Here is an 18,741-nt window from a genome sequence, read left to right on the forward strand (position 1 = left end):
CCTCTTTTGATGCTTTTTGACCCTTTTGACACACACCTGGCTTCATGCTTGCTTGAGGCATTCTGCTGTGGACCTTCACTGATGAGTGAGAAGTGGCAGCTCCTGATTTCATGGGGACAGAGTGTCTGGATTGCAGATCGCCTGTGCCATCTATGTCTGGGAAGCCAAGAGCAGTGCCTGCAGTTTGGGTCCAGAGGGGCCTGATGGTTTACACGTCCTGAGAAGACCCAGAACCAGCTCTTGGCAAGAGTTGCCGCATGTGCTGGACCTCGTAGACTGCCTGGAGCCAGCCGTGCCACGCTTGCTGCAGTGCTCTGAGCAGCTTTGGTTCGCTGGTATCCCCTTATCTGGGGTGTTCCAGCCCTGTCCCTCTGAGCACAGCGAGTCCATGCAGCCTCTTGGCTCTGAAGTGCAGACCCTGCTGCTTCCCCAGCCAAGCCAAATTGCCAGGACCCACCGTGATGCCCCGGGGGAGCTGCTTCTGTATACAAAGGACTTGGCAAAATGAAGTGTAATGTAAGCAACTATTTAAAGAGAACGATCGGATTGCTAGTTGTAATTTCCTTATTGTTTGCAGCACCCTGTTAAATGCCTGTGATCCTTATAAAGAGCTTTCCCCCAACCTTTAAACTTCACAGAAGTGGATTTTGCCTTCTGTGGTTTGAACACCATCATTGTGAGGGAGCTGCTTTGCACTGAGTACAGTTTCTTTATTCTTTTCGTGCCCAAGGCCATTTGTATTTGTGAATTAATGTGTCTGTTGGAAGTGGAAGGCTGGTGGCTAGGACACAAACCCTTGCCTCTCTCTGCGTCCCCAGATTCATTCCCATCTTGGGGAATGGGATTGCCTCTCTTTGCAACATCAGGGACAGTGATTTGCAGAGTTCTTCCTGGCTGACACTGGTGTGCACCTTCTGTGCTTGTCCAGTGTTTTTATTCTCCAAACTGGAGCACATTGTAAACACACGTAGCCTGAGGGGCTTTGCAGAGCAGAGCTTGATGTTAGGGGAAGGTGGAGATTAATTTCTGTCCCCATTTGGCTCTTGGTTCTGGTTTGGCTTTCGTTTGAGAGTTTGATAATTCACCACTGGGCCGTTTGGGTTGAAATGCTTGGAGAAATGTGAGGAAAATGAGGTGGTGGCAGCAGCTCTTGCATGCATGGTGGGGAGAGCAGCTCTGCCAGCCCACACCTGCAGGCTGGGCTGTGCCAGCAGCTGTCGTGGTCCTGTTCCTCCTCCTCCCAGCCAGCTTCTGTCCATGAATTAAGCTCTAAATTATCCTGTGCCAGAAGCATATCCTAGGGAACGTGAGCCCAGGAGTGTGTGACACCCAGAGGACCCTGTCACCGATGTTGTGCAGAGCTGAGCTGACTGCAAAACGCAGTGACCAGCAGACAGGCCCACCCGGACTGGGATGCCCAAAATGTGGCCAGCAGCCTGCAAAGCTGGCAGTGCAGGATGGACGAGCTGGGCCTCCAGGCTGATGTCAAAGCCCTTAATCAGCTCCTGGGAGCAAACCCGGGAAGCCTCAGTTGCAGAAGAATATTTTGTGTGTGTGTGTGTGTGTGTTGGCCTTGTGCTCAGCCTGGCTGTGTCTTGGCAGAGGTTACTGGTTTGTTTAATGAACATGGAAGTGGGAGGGGAGGAAACAGCCAGGGAAGCGTTACAAATTGCTTCAGAGCAATGGCATTAAAAGTATTTGTGCTTACCATGTCCTCTGAACAAAGAGCTCAAAGCATGGCAAGTATTATCCCCATTTTACTTGCAAAGAAGTAAAAGCAGGAGGAGGAGAAGCTTTGCCTGTGCTCATGGGCAAGCCCACAGCAGGTGTGAGATACACAGGGGTCTCACCTGAGGTCCTGAGGGGATGGTGGTGATGGTGAGGGTCTCTCTTGGCACTGGCCCAGCAGCTCCTCCTCAAGTTCCTTCACACTCATCCCTGAAGCACCAGCTCTGTTTCTTTGCTCACCTCTGACCTCTGCTCTGCAAGATGCTAATGCTCCGAAATCTTCCTCTTCACGCAGCCAAGTTTACATCCCTTATCTCCCCTTCCAATCTCTTTTACAGCTGAAGCTGTGGAACAAGTACAGAGTCTCCAACATTCCTTCCCTAATATTTATCGATGCCTCCACTGGGAAGGTGGTTTGCAGGAACGGCCTCCTGGTCATCAGAGATGACCCTGAAGGTAAGACCTGGAGTCTCCTGTGCCACAGAAACGTGGGCACACAGCTGCCTTTTCATCTCAGTTCATTCTGAATGGCCTGGGGGGGAGGGAACAAAGAACTATTGTCATACTTAACTATTCAAAGCACTGTGCTTTTTTCAGCATAAAATTTTCTGCATCATTCCTGCCAGATCTTGTGTTTTGGTTTTGCTTACTGAAAAGAACAAAGAATTTCCCTCCAGGATTTTTGTCTGGAGTGCTAATGAGGAAAAGGTTAGGCTAACTGAAACATGAAGTTTGGATTTTTCCCTAATGGAAGCACATGGACAGACAGAATGAGGGCCCAGACCATCCATACCTTGGGAGCAGAATCCTTCCAGAATGCTGAGTGAGACTTTTATCACTGACATCACACTCAGATTAATGCATTTCCCATTATTTAGAAATGAAACAGAAAAATGTTACTATTCTCCCTTGCTGAGGTTTGCTGTGCTGGGAGTTGGTGTTAAATCTATCTTCCTCCAATTTGGAAAAAAAAACAAATGAGCCAAATTGGAAGGAAAAAAAACCCAAACCCATATGTGCCCTTACTCACAGACCCTGCAGACTCATCAGTCATCTGCTGTAGCTGTCCATCCATTTCTTTTATTACTGGCTCATTGTTTCTTGGTGCAGTGAATACTGACAGAGTCTTTAATTCAGTCGCAGGAGCTGTAGAGCAGGAGCATGTTGTGGCCTGAGCCATCTGTGATGTTTCCTCCTCTCTGGCTGAACACATGGATTGATTGCTCTGGGAGCTGGCAGCAGATGATTCGGAGCGTGTTTGTGTGTACACACACAGCTTGCTTTGGGGTGCAGAGGGTTACTGTAAGATATATATAGAGATATAGGGATATAAACACATCATCTTATACATATATATGGCTAAGGTTTATAAATAAAGACATGTATGGATATGTGTAAAAATATATGGTTAGTATCAGCATAAGGCACAGATTGTGACTGCATTCCTGAGCGCTTACCACCTTGCCCTGTCTTGCTAAAATAAACACTGTTGATAAGGAAAAGATGCCTCATCAGGCACAAAACCAGAGCAGGCTTGGTCGAGCTGAAGGTGCTGTGGCTTGGGTGCAGCCTGCCTGGGAGAAAGAGGTGACCTTGGCTGCAGTGCGGAGCTTGGCTTCCTCACCTCAGGGCAGGGGTGTGGTGGTGCCTGACAGCTGAGGTGTTCTGCATCCCCCTTGGATGGGAATAAACCCCAGCAGGGTTCCTCAGACAGGATCCCCTGGCTCCTGAAGATGGGATGTTTTTTCTAGTGGAACTTTCTGAAACTGTAAAAGCTGCATGCACATGTTACTGTCTTGTGTCTTCTTCCCACCCCTATCCCAACCCCTCCCTCCCCAGGTCTGGAATTCCCTTGGGGGCCAAAACCCTTCAGTGAAGTTGTTGCTGGGCCTCTGCTAAGGAACAATGGGCAGACACTGGACAGCAGTGCCTTGGAGGGCTCTCACGTCGGGGTCTATTTCTCTGCACACTGGGTGAGTAGGGGGTGGCCTCAGGGACAGTAAAGACGCCGGGCTGGTTGGTGCTGAAGAATTTAAGATGCTTTGATCATCAGCATTGCAGTGGCCTGTCATGCTCAGCTGGCCCTGTAAGGGGGAGAGTGGTCAGGTGTTAAAAAAGGAAGAGGTTTTGCTGTAACTTACAGACCATAAACCCCAGCCACGTGCAGCAAAGATGAGGTCACACCAGTTCATGGTCACCTGGCCCTGCTGGGTGTGGGTCTGGTCCTGAGGAGGAGACAGTGTCCTCCTTATGCTTGCGTTTTGTTCTTGTGTTCACTGTGTCCTCCCTACACTTGTGTTTTGCAGTGCCCGCCGTGCCGAAGCCTCACGAGGGTGCTGGTGGAGTCCTACCGGAAAATCAAGGAGGCAGGCCAGAAGTTTGAGATCCTCTTTGTTAGTGCAGACAGGTGAGGCAGCACTGACACCCTGTGCAGGCAGAGCAGGTTGGCTCTGGCATCAGAGACTCTTCCTGAGTCCTTTCCCTCTGCCCAGTGGGGAAGTGCAGAGTGCTAAGCAAGAGCAAGTCTGTGCTTCACTCTGAGCCTTGTGGCTCTGGGCTCTGAAGGATGCTCCAGCTGCTGCTGTCACCATGGGTTGGCATTCAGATGCCCTGGAGAATCTGAAATATTTTACTGGGGAAAAATACACCATGGATTCTTCACGAAGGACTGGGGGCTTTAAATTTGATCTAACTCTCTCTAGCTGATGGGTCTTGGTGGGAGGGATAAAAGGCTTTGCAGGCCAGGTTTTTAATGAGGAAGGAGCCTGGCAAGTGCAGGGCTCTGCATGCCATGCCCTGTTCCCCCTGCACAGGTCAGAGGACTCCTTCAAGCAGTACTTCAGTGAGATGCCCTGGGTGGCCGTGCCCTACGCTGATGAGGCCAGAAGGTCACGCCTGAACCGACTCTACGGCATCCAAGGTAGGAAAGGCCACACTGAGGCACAGATCTCCTTCCCCCCTCCCCTTTTGTTGAGTATTTGTAATGTCTCCTCTTGTTTAACTAAACCAAGAAAACAGCAAAGCAAAGCACAGTGCCCCAGGCAGAGCCGCTTCATGTTTCTGCTCTCCACAAACTCACATTCCTACCACCTGCCAGGCAGGCTGTTAGTTGAAACAGGACTTCCATAAACAATCTAATTCTTCCTGGAAACTTGGAAGCTGTTTTTGGCTTGGATGTTTTTTGTCTAATTATTGATTTTTTTTTTTTTTGCTGTTTCTTGAAGGTTTAAATTTCATTTTCTTACTGGTTTATGTAATGCAAAGGCAGGCCATCGTTCTGTGCAGGGGCTGAGGAAGATGGCATCTGGTTTATGTTAGTGACACGAATTACAAAGGAGAGAATGTTTGATGTAAACCATGGCTTTGCTTTTACTGTACATGCCAGTGCCAGAATTCCAGCATCCCTGGCTGCTCTTAGGAGCAGGGAGAGACTCTGTGTGGCTTCAAAGAGTCACAAAGATGATAAAAGCTCACAGCAGCCTTCCTGGGGGCTGACACCTTGTTCCTGCAGGGGACAAACTGCAGCACAGAGGTGTGCAAGGTGACTGGCTGGTGAGGAGATCTCATGTATGTACAAATAGTTTCTCCCTGTGGTTAAAGGGCCTTGCTGCAATGTGGCTGTTCCTCATCTGTTCCTGTGTGATGTCATAGAATCAGAGAATATGCTGAGTTGGAAGGGACCCATCAGGATCTTAGATCCAACTTCTGGCCTCGTGTAGGACACCCAACAATCCCATCCTGTGCCTGAGAGCTTTGTCCCAACGCTTCTTGAACTCAGACAGGTTTGGTGCTGTGAACATTTCCCTGGGGAGCCTCTGGGTGAAAAAACTTTTCCTGATACCCAACCTAAACCTCCCCTGAGTCAGCTTCATGTTGTCCAGGTGGGTGCAGGCTGGCAGAACGTTAATGTGATCTGCAGGGAAGGAGGAGTGTTGCCAAAGGTGCCCGAGGGCTTGGGAAGAGAGACAGGAGAAATAATCCTCTCCAAACACCCCTTCTGGCGTGAGCTCAGGTGCTGCCACTCAGCCCTGTTCCCTGACCTTAGCCCAAGAATAACCATTTGCCTGCTTTAAATAGCCATCAGTTTGCTGCTTAATGACCTTCCCACGAGGCAAGAGCTTTCCAAATTCATCTGTCTTTTCCCCAGCCTGCTCACAACCCTCTCCAGTGCTGGTTTCGGCTGAGCGCTGCAGGACTGCTGCCAGTTTCACTAGGACTTTCTGTAAATAAGGTGTCCAGACATGGATACTTGAGCACCAGGCATGCTGTAGCCAGGGAAACAGTTACAACAGCTTTCCCTCCAACTCCAGCCCCTGCCTTCTTAAAGGTATCTCTCTTTGTTGTGTGCCGGCCTGAAAATGTCAATATTGATTGTTCCCCTGCATCCCCTCCTCTGCCCAGGTAGCTCCCATGTTATCCCTGGATCTCAGCTCCGTGCAGACTTCAGGGCTGCCTGCCTGTTTGCAGTCAGGCTTTTCACACCAGCTGGGACAAAAGCTTCCTGCAAACAGAGCTGGGTGTTGTAGGCTCTGCTCATCACCTCACGTGGTTATTCCACCTAAATGAAAAATCCGATCTGTGTAAGCACAGCTGCATTTCCCCACATTCGTGGTCCTGATGCTGCCTCTCTGAAAGCTCTCTCTGATCAGTGAGAGTGTCCAGGTGACCATCCTGGTGCTTGGGTTGTGAGCACGACATGAGGAGGTTTCCTTCTGTTTTTAGAAGACTGGGTACTGAAACAACAGAAGAGTTTGTCTTCCCTGTCTGCTTTAAGTTCCTGAGTGGTGGAAAGCAGCAAGAGAGTCAAATCTCTTGTTGTTTCAGTCCCATGTTGGCCCCTACAACTTTTAAGAACTCAGTATAAAATGCAAGTTGAGTTGTAGGCCTTTATTTGGGTTTACTTGAATGCCTCTATTCATAACTCATGTGCAGTCAGAGGCTCTACTAAACCACCTCTAGTAAATTGCTTCTGGGTGCAGTGCTGTTCTGAGAAAGAGTCATGTCTTGTGTTGTGGCTGCTTAGAAATAATTCCCCTTTGTGCAGGCAGCTCCCAGTCTTGCCTTGGGTGAAATCCCCTGGCCTTAGCTCTCCATCCAGTGATGGGGAGCAGTGATAAACTTGATGCTTTGGTAGGAATCACCCCTTGTTGTGTGTCTCTTGAGATCTCTGAGTACACCAGTATTCCCTGTGGTGTCTTTCTGGGATTCCAAAAACTGTTGTTTCTCCCCTTCCCCATGCTTTAGCCCAGACACCCACAGGTCACCCTCACAGCCTGGAGGTCACTGCTACCGGAGATTTCTGGAGCTTTCTTCTGAAAAAGTGAAAAAGCAGCAATAAAATGCCCCACCTGTGCTGTGGTTGGTCTGGGGTTTGCTTTACGTAGGTTGTGATTACTCACCCAACAGACTTCATTGCAGATGAGATTTCAATGTCGGGTCTGGGGTTTAATATATAAATATGTAAATGCCTTGCCAGGTTCGGTAACAAACCATTTGGCCCCTGTGTTTTCATAAAATGCTGCCCTCGTGGGAGCCAAATCCATTTTCTAGTGCATAAAATCCAACCAAGGCTGTCTATGCTAATTCTCATCCAAGCTTATACAATATTCATTGCAGCGTCTGATCGCTGATTCTTCTTGATAAGTAAATTCTGGTGTTATGACTTAAGGCAATTACCAAATCCCCCAAAAGGCACTAAAATAACAAATAGTGGCTGGGACGAGCCGGGAGGGGGAATTATTTGGGCTAGCAGGTGTGAATAACATTAAGGATGGTTTCCCTGGTCCTGCAGGTCTGTGTCCCCCGAAAACAGGGTGTGTCTTTTAGGGAAGTAGTCACAAAGGTCACCTGAGAAGACAGGGATATTAATTATCTTTAAAAATACTTTGTTTTCTGATTCGGTTTTGTATTTGCAGTTGGAGGTTTAGTGGTTGGCTATTGGGGGGGGCGGGAAGGGGGGGTCATCTGCATATGCAAATGAGGTGACGTCTAAAGGAATGCTTTGAATAGTGGATGAAATCCTTGATAGCTGCAGAATCACAGCGATCTGTGTCTAAATTGAGCCCTTCATTTTCCCAGATCAGCAAAGCTCATTTGAAACCTGTGCCTGGGAGTGCTGCGTGGCTCAGGCTGACTGATGACCTGGGAAGCCTGTCCCTCATGGATAATGGATGGAAAAGCAGACGTTTGGGGTGGGGCTGGCAGTCGTAGAAGGATCAAGATCCAAATCCTGCTACCAGAGTGCTTCTCCTGGTGTCAGTAGCACTTTGTGCCTGTAAGGACAGGGCCAGCGTGAGATTTCCCAATTCCTTCCAGTCTGTTTAACCCATCCCTGCCCTGGGGCTACGTTGAGTTACCGGCAGGTAATGAAAAAGCCTTTTTGTGATACAAAATGGTTTTCTTGGCTGTACCCTAAGGATCTGCAAGCTCAGCCATTGGGCGGGTTCCTGCACTGCTGCTTAGCACCAGCCCCAGCGCAGGCAGGAATGCGCCGGGCTGGAATGACGGGAATGCGGCCGCTGGCCTGGACCTGCAGGCAGGCTGGGACACACAGATGGCCGTGTATTTCCGAGAGAAATGCCTCGAATTCAGAGGGCTTGTGAGGAACCCACTGTGGGACAAACACGGCAGTGCAGTGCCAGCAGCCTGGCAGGGGCAAACACGCTGCCAGCCCCGTGCTCAGGGAAGGGCTCTGCAGGGAATTTCTGAGGAATGAGCTTTAAAATGAACCTCGGGATAAAAGGCAGGAGCGTTGGAATTGCCTCAGCTTGCCAGGGATGTTGCTGGCGGAAAGAGATGCTGCATGGCGAGCAAGTCAAAGCCCGGGTGATGAGCAATGACAGCAGCACTTGGCAGTAACACTGGTCACTTCATTTGTCCCTTGGGGCCTGATCCCGCTGTCCCCTCTTCCTTCCTTGTGGGATGTTTCTTTGTCTCCCTGATGACAGAGGAATGGTGTGCTTTCCAGATGAAGTCACCAACGTGAGCCGCCCCTGCTGACCCACCCGTGGCTGTGTTGTGGCCGGAAAGCCGCTGCCTTATCAGATGGGATGGTCACCAGCTGGTGTCCAACCTGCCCCACTGCCAGTGACATTCGAGTTGGTGACTTGTGCTGTGTCTCTGCTGCAACTGCGTTCACCTCCTGTACAAAGCTTCTCCTTTATGACAAAACTTTTCAGCCCCATAGCTCAGGGCAAAATGCTGCTTTTTCCCAAGGGCCAGACTATCACTGGATATCCCCTGAGCCACATCCTGCCAGGTTCCTGTAGAGCTGGACATTCCTGCACATTTGTTAGTCCCGAGGGATGTGCTGTGGAAATGGCTGGGCCATTAGTGCAGAGTGCTGGAGGGTTGTGGGGGCAAAAATACGTGGTGTTCTTCTGGGAAGGAGCACACCCTGCTTCCTAGCCACTGTTGTCTGCAGGCCTTGTGAGTTCCTGGGAATTGGGCTCCTCCAGAGGCAGCCACATCTCAGCACTGGGATGGTGGTGCAAAGAGGGAGGGTCCCTGGGTGGTATGGTGGGGTCTGTACCCGTGGGCACCAGACAGCAGCAATCCCTGCCTGCAGCTGGGCAGGGAGCGGCAGGCAATGCCAATGCCAGAGCTGAATGTTTCCTGAATTGCAGTGCTCTGCTAGGATGGAAACAGGATCCAGGGAGCCTGATCCCCACTCTGAGCTGCGGAGAGGCAGGAGGCTCGCTGGGCTCCTGCCAGAGCCAGAGGCCGTAGGAAAAGCCCTTTCTCCCCACACCCTGTCTCTGGCCTGTTCGTGCTTTGGCTGATCCCCCTCCCTGTGTTTTTCCATTGCAGGCATCCCGACTCTCATCGTCCTGGACTCCAAGGGAGACGTGATCACGCGGCAGGGCCGGGTGGAGGTGCTGAACGACGTCGAGTGCCGCGAGTTCCCCTGGCACCCCAAGCCCGTGCTGGAGCTGACGGACTCCAACGCCGTGCAGCTGAATGAGGGCCCCTGCCTCGTTCTCTTTGTAGGTATGGATGGAGCATCCCTGCTGTGACAGCAGAGCCTGTGCTGGGGAAGGGGGCTGGGTGACCTGCCAGCTTGCCTGGGGCTGGGAAGCTGCCTCTGCTGATGACGGTGTTCCTGGGAAGGGATGTCACTTCCATTTGCAGTTTCCATCACTGTGTGCTCACAGAAAGGCCAGTGGGAGGAGAGAGCTCCCTGTGGAAGCCCCTTAGGACACACTTGGGGCCTTTCCTGTACCGCAGCAGCTCACAAGGGTTTGCCAGAGCCTGCTGTGCCCACGGGGCTCCTGCAGCTCCCACACAGCACCCTGGGATGTGGTGGAGCAGCGGTTGGCAGCGCAGAGGAGCTGTCACAACAAAGGTGTGGTGGTGGCTGTGGATAGGAATGCTGATGAGGTGTTGAGAGTATGAGAAATAGACTGTCACAGCTGCTGGTGGTGGAGATGGGAAAAGCCTTTCTGGAGCAGGGACTTCAGGCGCACGTGATGTTACAGAGGAGCCAGAGGAAGTGTCTCGGCGAGGGATTATAGATCTGTGCTTGAAATTACAGCTCAGGGCTTGAGTCCCTGGGCTGAACAGGGCTGTGACAGACTGAGCAGCCTTTCATGCTCTGCTGGTCCTTTTTTCCCCCGATTCCCCTGGCTGCAGGACAGGGCAAGTTTTCTCCCGAAGTTCCTGTCCTTTCACTGCATGAAGCTTCCCTGCAGTTAGAAACGGGCCTAGAGTTCACCCAAAGCACGAGGGCGGCTCATTCCTCATTGCTTCCCTGCCAGCAATGGACACAATAGCTCAGGAAAGGGCATGGCTGGGATGAGCTGTGCTGCAGGCTGAGCCCTGGGTGGGCAGCACTGGGGTGCACACAGCATCCCAGGGTAGGAATTGAGGGGTCCTGGGCTCTTGAGGGGGTGCAGCTGTCCCCTGTGTGCGCTGTGGAGTTTGGGGGTGTGCTGGAGAAGCCCCCCTTGCCTTGCTGGTGTTGTGCCTGGCCCAGGGCAGGGCTCGTGTCCCGCTTCCTCGTGTGCCCTTTGTGAGCAGCACACACTCCTCTGCAGCGCTGATAACACAGCCCTCGCTCCTTTCCGTCTTCCCTTTCAGATTTCCTTTTGACCCTGGTTATTTATTCAGCGGAGCCCAGCAGGGGATGTGAGCACAGAGCCAAAAATCCTCTCCTCACGCGGGAAGGGCCGGCTGGCCACGCCAAGCCTGATGGATTGGGGCTGGCTCTGCAGGCCTCTGGAAAGAGTTATTTTTATCTTGCTCTGAGCAAAGTTTTTCTATCACCTTGCTGCAAACAGCTCATCAGGAGAACAGCTGGGGCTCTTGCTCGGTGCTTTTGGGGGTGGATGGTCCTGATGAAATCCACCAGTGATGTGCTGGGGCAGAGATGCAGCTGGTGCTGCAGCAAGGCAGGCACTGGGAATGGGGGCTCCTGGCCAGCTTTGTCCTGCTGGGAGACCCCCCAGCAGACCAGAGCCTGCACTGCACAGGCAGCAGCACCCCCAGGAGAAGGCAGGCTTAGCAAGTGCTGGTGCTGAATAAATCCTGACTGATCTGCCTCCTTCCCCAGAGGGGTTAGGGCTGGGTTAGCCAGAGTGTGCAGGGCTGCCTGGAGCGCCGCCAGCTGCCGATGTTTGTAGGAAAATCAATCCCTGCAGACACCCCACAACTCGGCGTGTTTATCACTGCCATGCACCCTGAAATCCAGTGTGCAGCGTCTCTGGAATCTCCTGCTTTGCTTGGAGAAGCCAGAGAGGAGGATAGGGATGTGTGAAGCAAGGGCAGAGAGTTTTCCTGGCACGGGCATGGCTCGTCCTAGCTGGGTTACATCAGGGACCATGAGGGGAGACAAGGGGCTCTCTTCTGCCTTCTTCCTTTAATGCCTAAAAGTTGTCCCCGAATTGGAATCTTTTAATCTCCACGCTTCCCAAGGACGCAGACTCTCCTCTTTCCAGCTCACTATTTGAACTTCAGTGGTGGCTGGCGTTTGATTGATGCTGCCATCTCTTTCTGCCCTACCTCTGTCAAATCAAAGCTGCCTTCACAGCGCTGAGACTGGAGCAGCAAAGCTGCAGCTCAGCCATCCCGAGGCAGAGGGATGGTGGGTGGCGGGCAGGGGTGGCAGCAGCCTCAGATCAGCGCCTTTGTTTGGTCTTCAAAACATGCTCAAACCACAAAGCGGCTTTTTTTGTGCCTGTTTGTCCCTGCACATCACCAACAGCACCAGGGAGCGAGCAGTGGAGTATTTGGGGAGCAGGAGTTACTCTTCTGTTAGGTGTTTCCCTGTAGTGCATTTCAGCTGCTCCCTGATTGCTCCACAGCTGTGTGGCTTTGAAGTCTGTGTGGTGCATCCAGGCTCCGGCTTCCTGCATGGTGGTGCCGTGGGACAGAGCTGCCAGTGCCTGGCCCGTTTGCATCCTTTGATGCTAACTTCCTTTTTTTGTCTTGCCTCTTCTCGTTTTGTCTCCACAACGCCGTGCCCTGCAGATTCAGAGGATGACGGGGAGTCGGAGGCGGCGAAACAACTGATTCAGCCCATAGCTGAAAAAATCATAGCCAAGTACAAAGCCAAAGAGGAGGAGGCGCCCTTGCTCTTCTTCGTGGCGGGTGAGGTAAGTGAGAGGAGAGCACAGGGCTGTGTCCTGCTGGCTATAGGGACTGAGCTAGGTTGGGTGCCACTGTTGTTGTTGTTCAGGGGGTAAACTGAGGCATGGAGCTGCTGCAGCTGTCAGGCAGCATGGAGCAAAACCAGACTTGAGGCCTGGCTCAGTCTGTGCTCTCCTTGCTGGATATTACTTTGAGCAAAGGGTTTGCTCAGAGATGGAAAAGCCTGAAGGTGGGAGAGGGACAGGCAGAGTGGGGCAGTGGGAGGTGGGAGGGAGTGGAACTGCCATGCTGAGGCTGTGCAGGCAGGAAAGTGGCTGGACAGGGGAAGAGGAGCAGGGTTTGAGTTTCAGCCTGGCCCAGCCAGTGAAATTTCGGCTGTTTCCCTGAGCTGACCATGTTTTTCTTGGCTGGGATGTTAGTTGAGGCATGTGCAGGCTGCAGTGCTCGGAGTCAAAGATCTTCTGGAGAGAATGGGAAATGGGAAGGCTGGAGGACTTCTGGCCTCCCTTTCCCCTTCACAGACACTTTAACCTGCTGCAGTCCGGCAAACGAAAGTTTTGTGTAGGGGTCAAAAAAGCTCCTAGCACCCCCAGGCCTGCAGTTCCCCTCCCACATCAGCGCTCAGGGCCTGGGCAGGTGGCAGCCGCTGCGCCTGCTCCGTCCCTGCACGCCCACGTCACAGCCGCAGTGTTCCATGCGCGGAGCCCTCCGGAGCCGCCCTGCGACAAAAGGGTCCCCACTGCCACACCCGGGCCCCCCCAGCCGGCCAGGCCCCCACTGCCACCTCCCACAGCCCCGTTGGCCCCCTCCGTGCAGCCTCTCCCGCTCCCACCGCCGTAACGGGTCTCTGAGCATCCCAGCTCAGCCCCGCACCCTTGAATAAGTCCCTTGTTGGAAAGGGCTATTTTGGGAGGGTCCGGGACCTTCCCCCCCTCCCCCAGAGCCTGCGAAGCGTTTTCCTCCCGCTCGCCGGCTGTAGCTGAAACATTGCTGCTATTCATGCGGCTCCCGACGGCCGCCGCAGGGCCGGCCCGAAGAATGGGGAGCGTCCGGCACATCCCATTCATCCGTCACCTCAATAGCCGGGAGCGCTGGCCCCGGGGCTCCGCCGGCCCCCAGGCACAAAGCAGCCCGGCCATGGCCGGAGCAGGCGCCTCCCATTGCTCTCCCGGCACCGTCTGGACCGATTTTGCATTGATTAAGAAAATATTCCTTGGTGCCTTTGTAAATAAAGGACACGAGGCGCCCCGACACCTCTGGGTGGGGGGCGGCCGAGGCGACGAGCCCGGCCCTGCTCGCCCTTCCAGCCACGTGGTCCAGCTGCGCCAGAAACCTCTGCAAAGGAAGGGGAGGCGCGAGCGGAGCTCCCCAGCCACACGCTGCAGAGCCCCGGCCGCCAACCAGGTGCATGGATTCCATCCCTGCCCCTCGGAAGGGGCGCCCAGGAACGCCCCGCTCCCGGCACGGTGTGGGCTCGGTGATGAATCGCACCAGCACCGGCTTTGTGCATCCCGCAGCCTTGGGAGGGATGAAGAGTTGCCTTTGCCCAGAGATGAGACGTGCCCGGGCGAGGGGAGGGCAGCCCTCTGCCCCTGCAAGCAGCCCGCTGCTCCTGTGAGTGCCTGGGACCTGCTGGTGGGGTCTCATCGTTGGCTCAAAGGACAAGTCTTCATCCCATTCCTGTTCTTTGCTTTGTTCTGGGCGTGTGCTTGGGTCCCTTTGGCATCCACCCTTGGTGAGCAGCGAGGCCCTGGCTGTGCTGGCAGTCCCCACATTCAGCACTTGTCCCCAGTTCCTTGAGCTGTGGATGTCCCAGAGGCTCTGGGGTGGCCGGGGCAGCGGGTCAGTCTGGAAGCAGTGCCTCTGGGTTGGAGGAGTGTATTCCCATTCCAGCCTGGGATAAACCAGCCCCGTTTGGTTCTGACACAAACCACGAGCAGAGCAGGCACCAAGATGGATGTTGCCTGCTGTGCTCGTGGTACTGCAGTGCTGGTGCAAGGCCCAGCCCCTTGGGATACACTGTGGGCTGGACTGTGGCAGCAGCAAACTGCTCCTGGTGTCCTGGCTCTGCCGATGACTCCTCTGTCCTTCTCCTTTTGGCCTCCAGGACGACATGACCGACTCCCTGCGGGATTACACCAACCTGCCCGAGGCTGCCCCCCTGCTCACCATCCTGGACATGTCTGCCCGGGCCAAGTACGTGATGGATGTGGAAGAGATCACGCCCGAAATCGTGGAAGCCTTTGTCAGCGACTTTCTAGCAGACAAGCTAAAACCCGAGCCCATCTAAGGGGCCCCTGCGCCAACAGACGTTATTTAAAACTAGGTCTCTCTTCTGCCGCTTGTGGATTCTCCAGCGTGTCCTCACGCCCGACCCAGTATCCAACCTTCTTGTGGTGCCTTGTTTTACGCAGTGAATCCTTCTCCTAAGCAAACTCCTCGAGATGCACTTTGAGCAGGGAGTTGTTGGCGTTTGGAGACTTCGCTTGTGCTTCATGGTGATATATTCTCTAATAACCAGGCCAGAACTGTTACCGTATCGTTATTTTATACATGGCACTAGCTAGCAGGCAAATCTTTTTGCATGGTGTTTTTCCCAACGTATGCATCAGGCAGTGGGTGGGGTTCTTGGGGCTCTTTTCTTTCTCCTCCTCGCCCTTCTTTCCCTTCTCACCACCGCTGCTGACTAAACGACTTCCAGGAAGCAATAAGGAAACTGTCCCCATCGCCCCTGGCCAGTCCTTTCTCTCCCACTTAAGTGCCCTGACAAGGCCAAGACAAAGTCTTAACTGCTGACAACCTCTGAAAGACCACGGCACAGCCAAGCTCTTCCTCCTGGGGGTGAGACCTTCCCTTGTGGGTTTCCCACGCCCCACTCCAAGCACCGACAGCCTTAGGCAGCGCTGGCTGTGCGTGTCAGGGTCCATCCCCCTGCCATGTGTGGGTGTTCCCTCTGTCCCTCCCACTCTGAGCCAGGAGGAGGATCACCACCGGGCTGCCCTCACCTCTCCTCTCTTCCTTGTGCTCTCCCTGTCCCCTCTCGTCTCTCTCTCTGGTATGAATCGTCCTCTCCCCTCTGTGTTAGTTGATTGAGCTGTTTTTTGTAGGTGTGTCCCAAACTCAACGTTAATGGTGCTGTTCTTTAAAAAAAATAACCAAAAAAAAAAAAATCCCCCCAAACCCTAAGAAAAAAAAACCCCCTCCCTCCCCTAACTCAAGCAGCACAGCCAAGCCCTTGAAAAGTGACATTGTAAAAACTGTACATGGTGATTGGAACTTTGTAATAAAACTGTAACAATGATCTCCTCCCCGATTGCTGTGTCCTGCTGTCAGGGAGAGAGAGCCTGTGTGGGGGAAGAGGAGCCCACAGCCTGACCCCATGGATAGGTGGCTCCTGGGGTTGTGTGTCCCCCCGGGCTCACACAGCCCCTGCCTGTGCCCGCTTTGCTGGGGTGGGTGGGAGCTCCCCAGGAGGGAGGGAGCCCTTTGGCAGCCGCTGGGGCGTTCCCAGCCTGAATAGCGGGTGTTGTGCAAGCCACTGCTTTTCCCTTTCAGCTCATTAGTCAGCCATGGCAGGATTACGGCCTCCCCTTTTATCCTGCTGCAGCTTCCCACCCTGCCAGGAACCCGCCTGCATAAACCCAGCCTGTGTTTTGCACGTTTCAGAGGTTCCCGTGCTCAGCAGTGATGAACTGACTGGGGAGCAGCTCCAGGAGCAGCCCAGAGGTGTTAGTCAGGAGTGCTGCAGCTTGGACACCCCACACCACAGCCAGGCTGGCCCATGGCAGGGTTGGTGTGATTGTTGGAGCACAGGGTTTGGGTAAGCACAGGCAGGACCCATTCAGGTGGCAGCAGTCTGGCTTTTCTGACCCAAAACTGCAGCCAGCAGCCAGGCTGGGAAGGACACACGCTGTGCTGGGCCAGCACAGATGAGGGATCTGAGGTCTCCATGATCTGCTAGATGAAAGGGCTGGAGCAGGGGGAACCGGCTGAGGTGAGGCCAGGCCTTTCCCTTCTCGCTGTGATCACTCTTCCCTTCTCTCTAGCATCACCCTGTGGCCACCACATCCACTCGGAGCCACACACTCATCCCAGCATTCTCCAGCCTTCAATACTCATTTACTACAAACCAAACAGCCCGAGCTGCTCTTTTATTAACTCTCAAGGGAACCAAAGGCAAGAGAATCTCCTTCAACACCCAAACTGCAGCAGTTCAGCCCGGCACGGGCAACTCCTGCCTGTCATCCTCCTGCTTGTGCCTCCAGAGCAGCTGCCTCTTGCCCTCGAACAGCAGGATGCCAGCAGCAATAGCAGAGTTCAGGCTGTCCACGCCTGGCACCACGGGAATGATCAGTCTCTTCCCCCCCGTGCTGGCTGCCAGCCGAAATGCAGCCACACTCAGCCCGTGGGTCTCCCCTCCGATCACCACGGCCACTGGAGCCCGTGCCCAGTCCTCGTAGTAATGCTGTGCAGCCAGCTCTGGGATTCCTGCTGCTCCCTCCTCATCCTCGTGCTCAGGAGCAGCCCTGGGGCTGGATTTCCGGGGAGCTTTGGGGCTGGCAGGAGCAGAGGCAGCCCCTCTCGGCAGGGACGTGTTCCTGGCCGCAGCGCCGGGGTCATTGTCGGCCACGCAGACCTGGACGCCGGCAGGGAGGTTGGTGGGAACAGATTCCCAGTCCAGGCTGGCGATGATGGGCACACGGAAATGAGCCCCCATGCCTGCACGGAGCACCTTGGGCTCCCAGGGATCCACGCAGCCTGGGAAGGAACGGGGAGAAACAGTGACAGCACAGGGATTCCCACAAAGGTGGCATTCAGCAGCCACAGCGATCCAGGCCGGCCACTCCTTACCAGCTCTGGGGAACATCTTCAAGCACCTCGTTCCCTCCCTTATCCCCAGGCTACTCAAACTTTTCTCTTACCCTTGGTGAGCAGCACTTTCTCACAGCCTGCTCCTGCTGCAGACCTCAGAATAGTCCCTAGGTTTCCTGGATCTCGGATGTTGTCGCAGATGAGGAGCAGTGGCAGGGAGCTGGCCAGCTGAGCTGCAGGGTAGGACATCTTGGCAGGGTCAGGCTTGGAAAAGATGCCTGAGGAAATGAAGAGTGACAGGTTTATGACTGACCCACCCCAAGCAGAGGACTGCTCTGAGAGAGTTGGCCCAAGCGCTGGAGGAAGTGTTAGGAAAAGCACCGCCTAAAGGAAGTTTGGGCAGAGTTTGTCACTTGGCAAGGGAAACTTATTTTCCAGCAGTGCTATGTCTAAGGAAAGATTATTTAGAGAGTCATTATCCTAAATAAGAAAAGTTTCCCTTTGGGCAGTGTTGCAACTGTTTCAGAGGTAACTTACCTAGAAGCCCCTGAGGAGTTACTAGGTCAGACCAGGTCTTAATGTCTTCAAACTTCACCTTAACCAAGCTGGCTCGTTTAATCTCTGCCTCAGGCAGCAGCTTCAGGTGCCCCACGGTGCTGAAGAAGAGTGTCTGTGGCACAGCTCCTGCTTCCAGTGCATCCTTGATCAGCCTGTGCCCCTCCAGCAGAACCTTCCCGTGATTATCCCGAAACTTCTTGGACTTGGCCAGAGTCACCACTTTTCTGTGGAGAAATTATTCAGAGAATGTGGCTGAGATGGTCACAACGCCTTCAGTGTGACCTTCACCAGCCCCTGAGGGCTGCTCTGGGAGGTCACAAAGATGATCTGAGGAATGGAGCACCTGGCCTAGGAGGAAGGGCTGGGCGAGCTGGCTCTGGGGTGACCTTAGAGCACCTTTCAGTACCTGAAAAGGAGTTAGTGAAGGACTTCGACAAGGGCCTGAAGTGCCAGGACAATGGGGAATGGCTTTAAACTGCCAGAGGGCAGGATTAGACGGGATATTGGGAAGGAATTGTTCCCTGTGAGGGCGGAGAGGCTCTAGCACAGGGTGCCCAGAGCAGCTGTGGCTGCCCCATCCCTGCAAGTGTCCAAGGCCTGGCTGGATGATGCTTGGAGCAGCCTGGCCTGGCAGGAGGTGCCCCTGCCCACGGTAAGGGGGGGAACGGGATGGGCTTTGAGCTCCCTTCCAACCCAGCCATTCCCTGGCCTTCGGCCCGGCAGCGCCTGCCAGTCTCCCCCCTTCCTCCCAAGGGCCGGAATTCCCCTCCCGTTCCAGCGAGGCTCCTGAGGGGCGGCACGGCCGGGCCCCGCTCCCCGCGCTCACCCCAGCCTGCGCTCCCCGGGCGCCGCCTTCTCGTACCACAGCCCCGGCGCGGCCGCGCTGCGCTGCACGGCGGGCGGCGAGCGCTCCGCGGGGCTCTCCCGGGAGCTCTCCGGCTGCAGCACCCGCACGGGGCTCCGCCGCAGCGCCCGCACCCCGCGCCGCCCGCCCGCGTCCCCCCGCGCCCCGCGGGGCCTCAGCAGCGCCCGCCATGCCGGGCCCAGCGCCGCCAT

General features: G+C 54.3%; 2 protein-coding genes across 2 annotated transcripts in view; one reads left to right on the forward strand and one right to left on the reverse strand.

The window, feature by feature from the left end:
• Window positions 1–15,621, forward strand: part of NXN (nucleoredoxin) — a 46,887-nt gene extending 31,266 nt beyond the window's left edge. Inside the window, exons 2-8 of the mRNA XM_066201972.1 lie at window positions 2,067–2,184; window positions 3,568–3,701; window positions 4,035–4,135; window positions 4,542–4,648; window positions 9,538–9,717; window positions 12,196–12,320; window positions 14,423–15,621. Of these exons, the coding sequence (XP_066058069.1) occupies window positions 2,067–2,184; window positions 3,568–3,701; window positions 4,035–4,135; window positions 4,542–4,648; window positions 9,538–9,717; window positions 12,196–12,320; window positions 14,423–14,605 (948 nt within the window). The 3' untranslated portion in view covers window positions 14,606–15,621. The remainder of the gene's footprint in view (window positions 1–2,066; window positions 2,185–3,567; window positions 3,702–4,034; window positions 4,136–4,541; window positions 4,649–9,537; window positions 9,718–12,195; window positions 12,321–14,422) is intronic.
• An 828-nt stretch (window positions 15,622–16,449) lies between these two features.
• Window positions 16,450–18,741, reverse strand: MRM3 (mitochondrial rRNA methyltransferase 3). The gene is made up of 4 exons (XM_066201973.1): window positions 18,512–18,741; window positions 17,665–17,909; window positions 17,238–17,405; window positions 16,450–17,073 (listed from the first exon to the last, which is right to left on the reverse strand). The coding sequence occupies exons 1-4, from the start codon at window positions 18,739–18,741 to the stop codon at window positions 16,529–16,531; spliced, it is 1,188 nt and encodes a 395-aa protein (XP_066058070.1). The 3' UTR covers window positions 16,450–16,528.

The sequence above is a fragment of the Chamaea fasciata genome, unplaced genomic scaffold, assembly GCF_029207755.1.
Source record: "Chamaea fasciata isolate MVZ Bird 193981 ecotype frontalis unplaced genomic scaffold, bChaFas1.0.hap1 SCAF_21, whole genome shotgun sequence".
Taxonomy (NCBI): domain Eukaryota; kingdom Metazoa; phylum Chordata; class Aves; order Passeriformes; family Sylviidae; genus Chamaea; species Chamaea fasciata.

What these genes read in the sequence shown, in the direction of transcription:
- MRM3 (XM_066201973.1), bottom strand. Translation starts at nt 18,741, where the DNA reads ATGGCGGCGCTGGGCCCGGCATGGCGGGCGCTGCTGAGGCCCCGCGGG. An exon ending in CCCGGGGAGCGCAGGCTGGG is followed by an intron (nt 17,910 to 18,511) that starts GTGAGCGCGGGG and finishes ATTTCTCCACAG; the next exon opens with AAAAGTGGTGACTCTGGCCA. An exon ending in GAAAGTGCTGCTCACCAAGG is followed by an intron (nt 17,074 to 17,237) that starts GTAAGAGAAAAG and finishes GTTCCTTCCCAG; the next exon opens with GCTGCGTGGATCCCTGGGAG.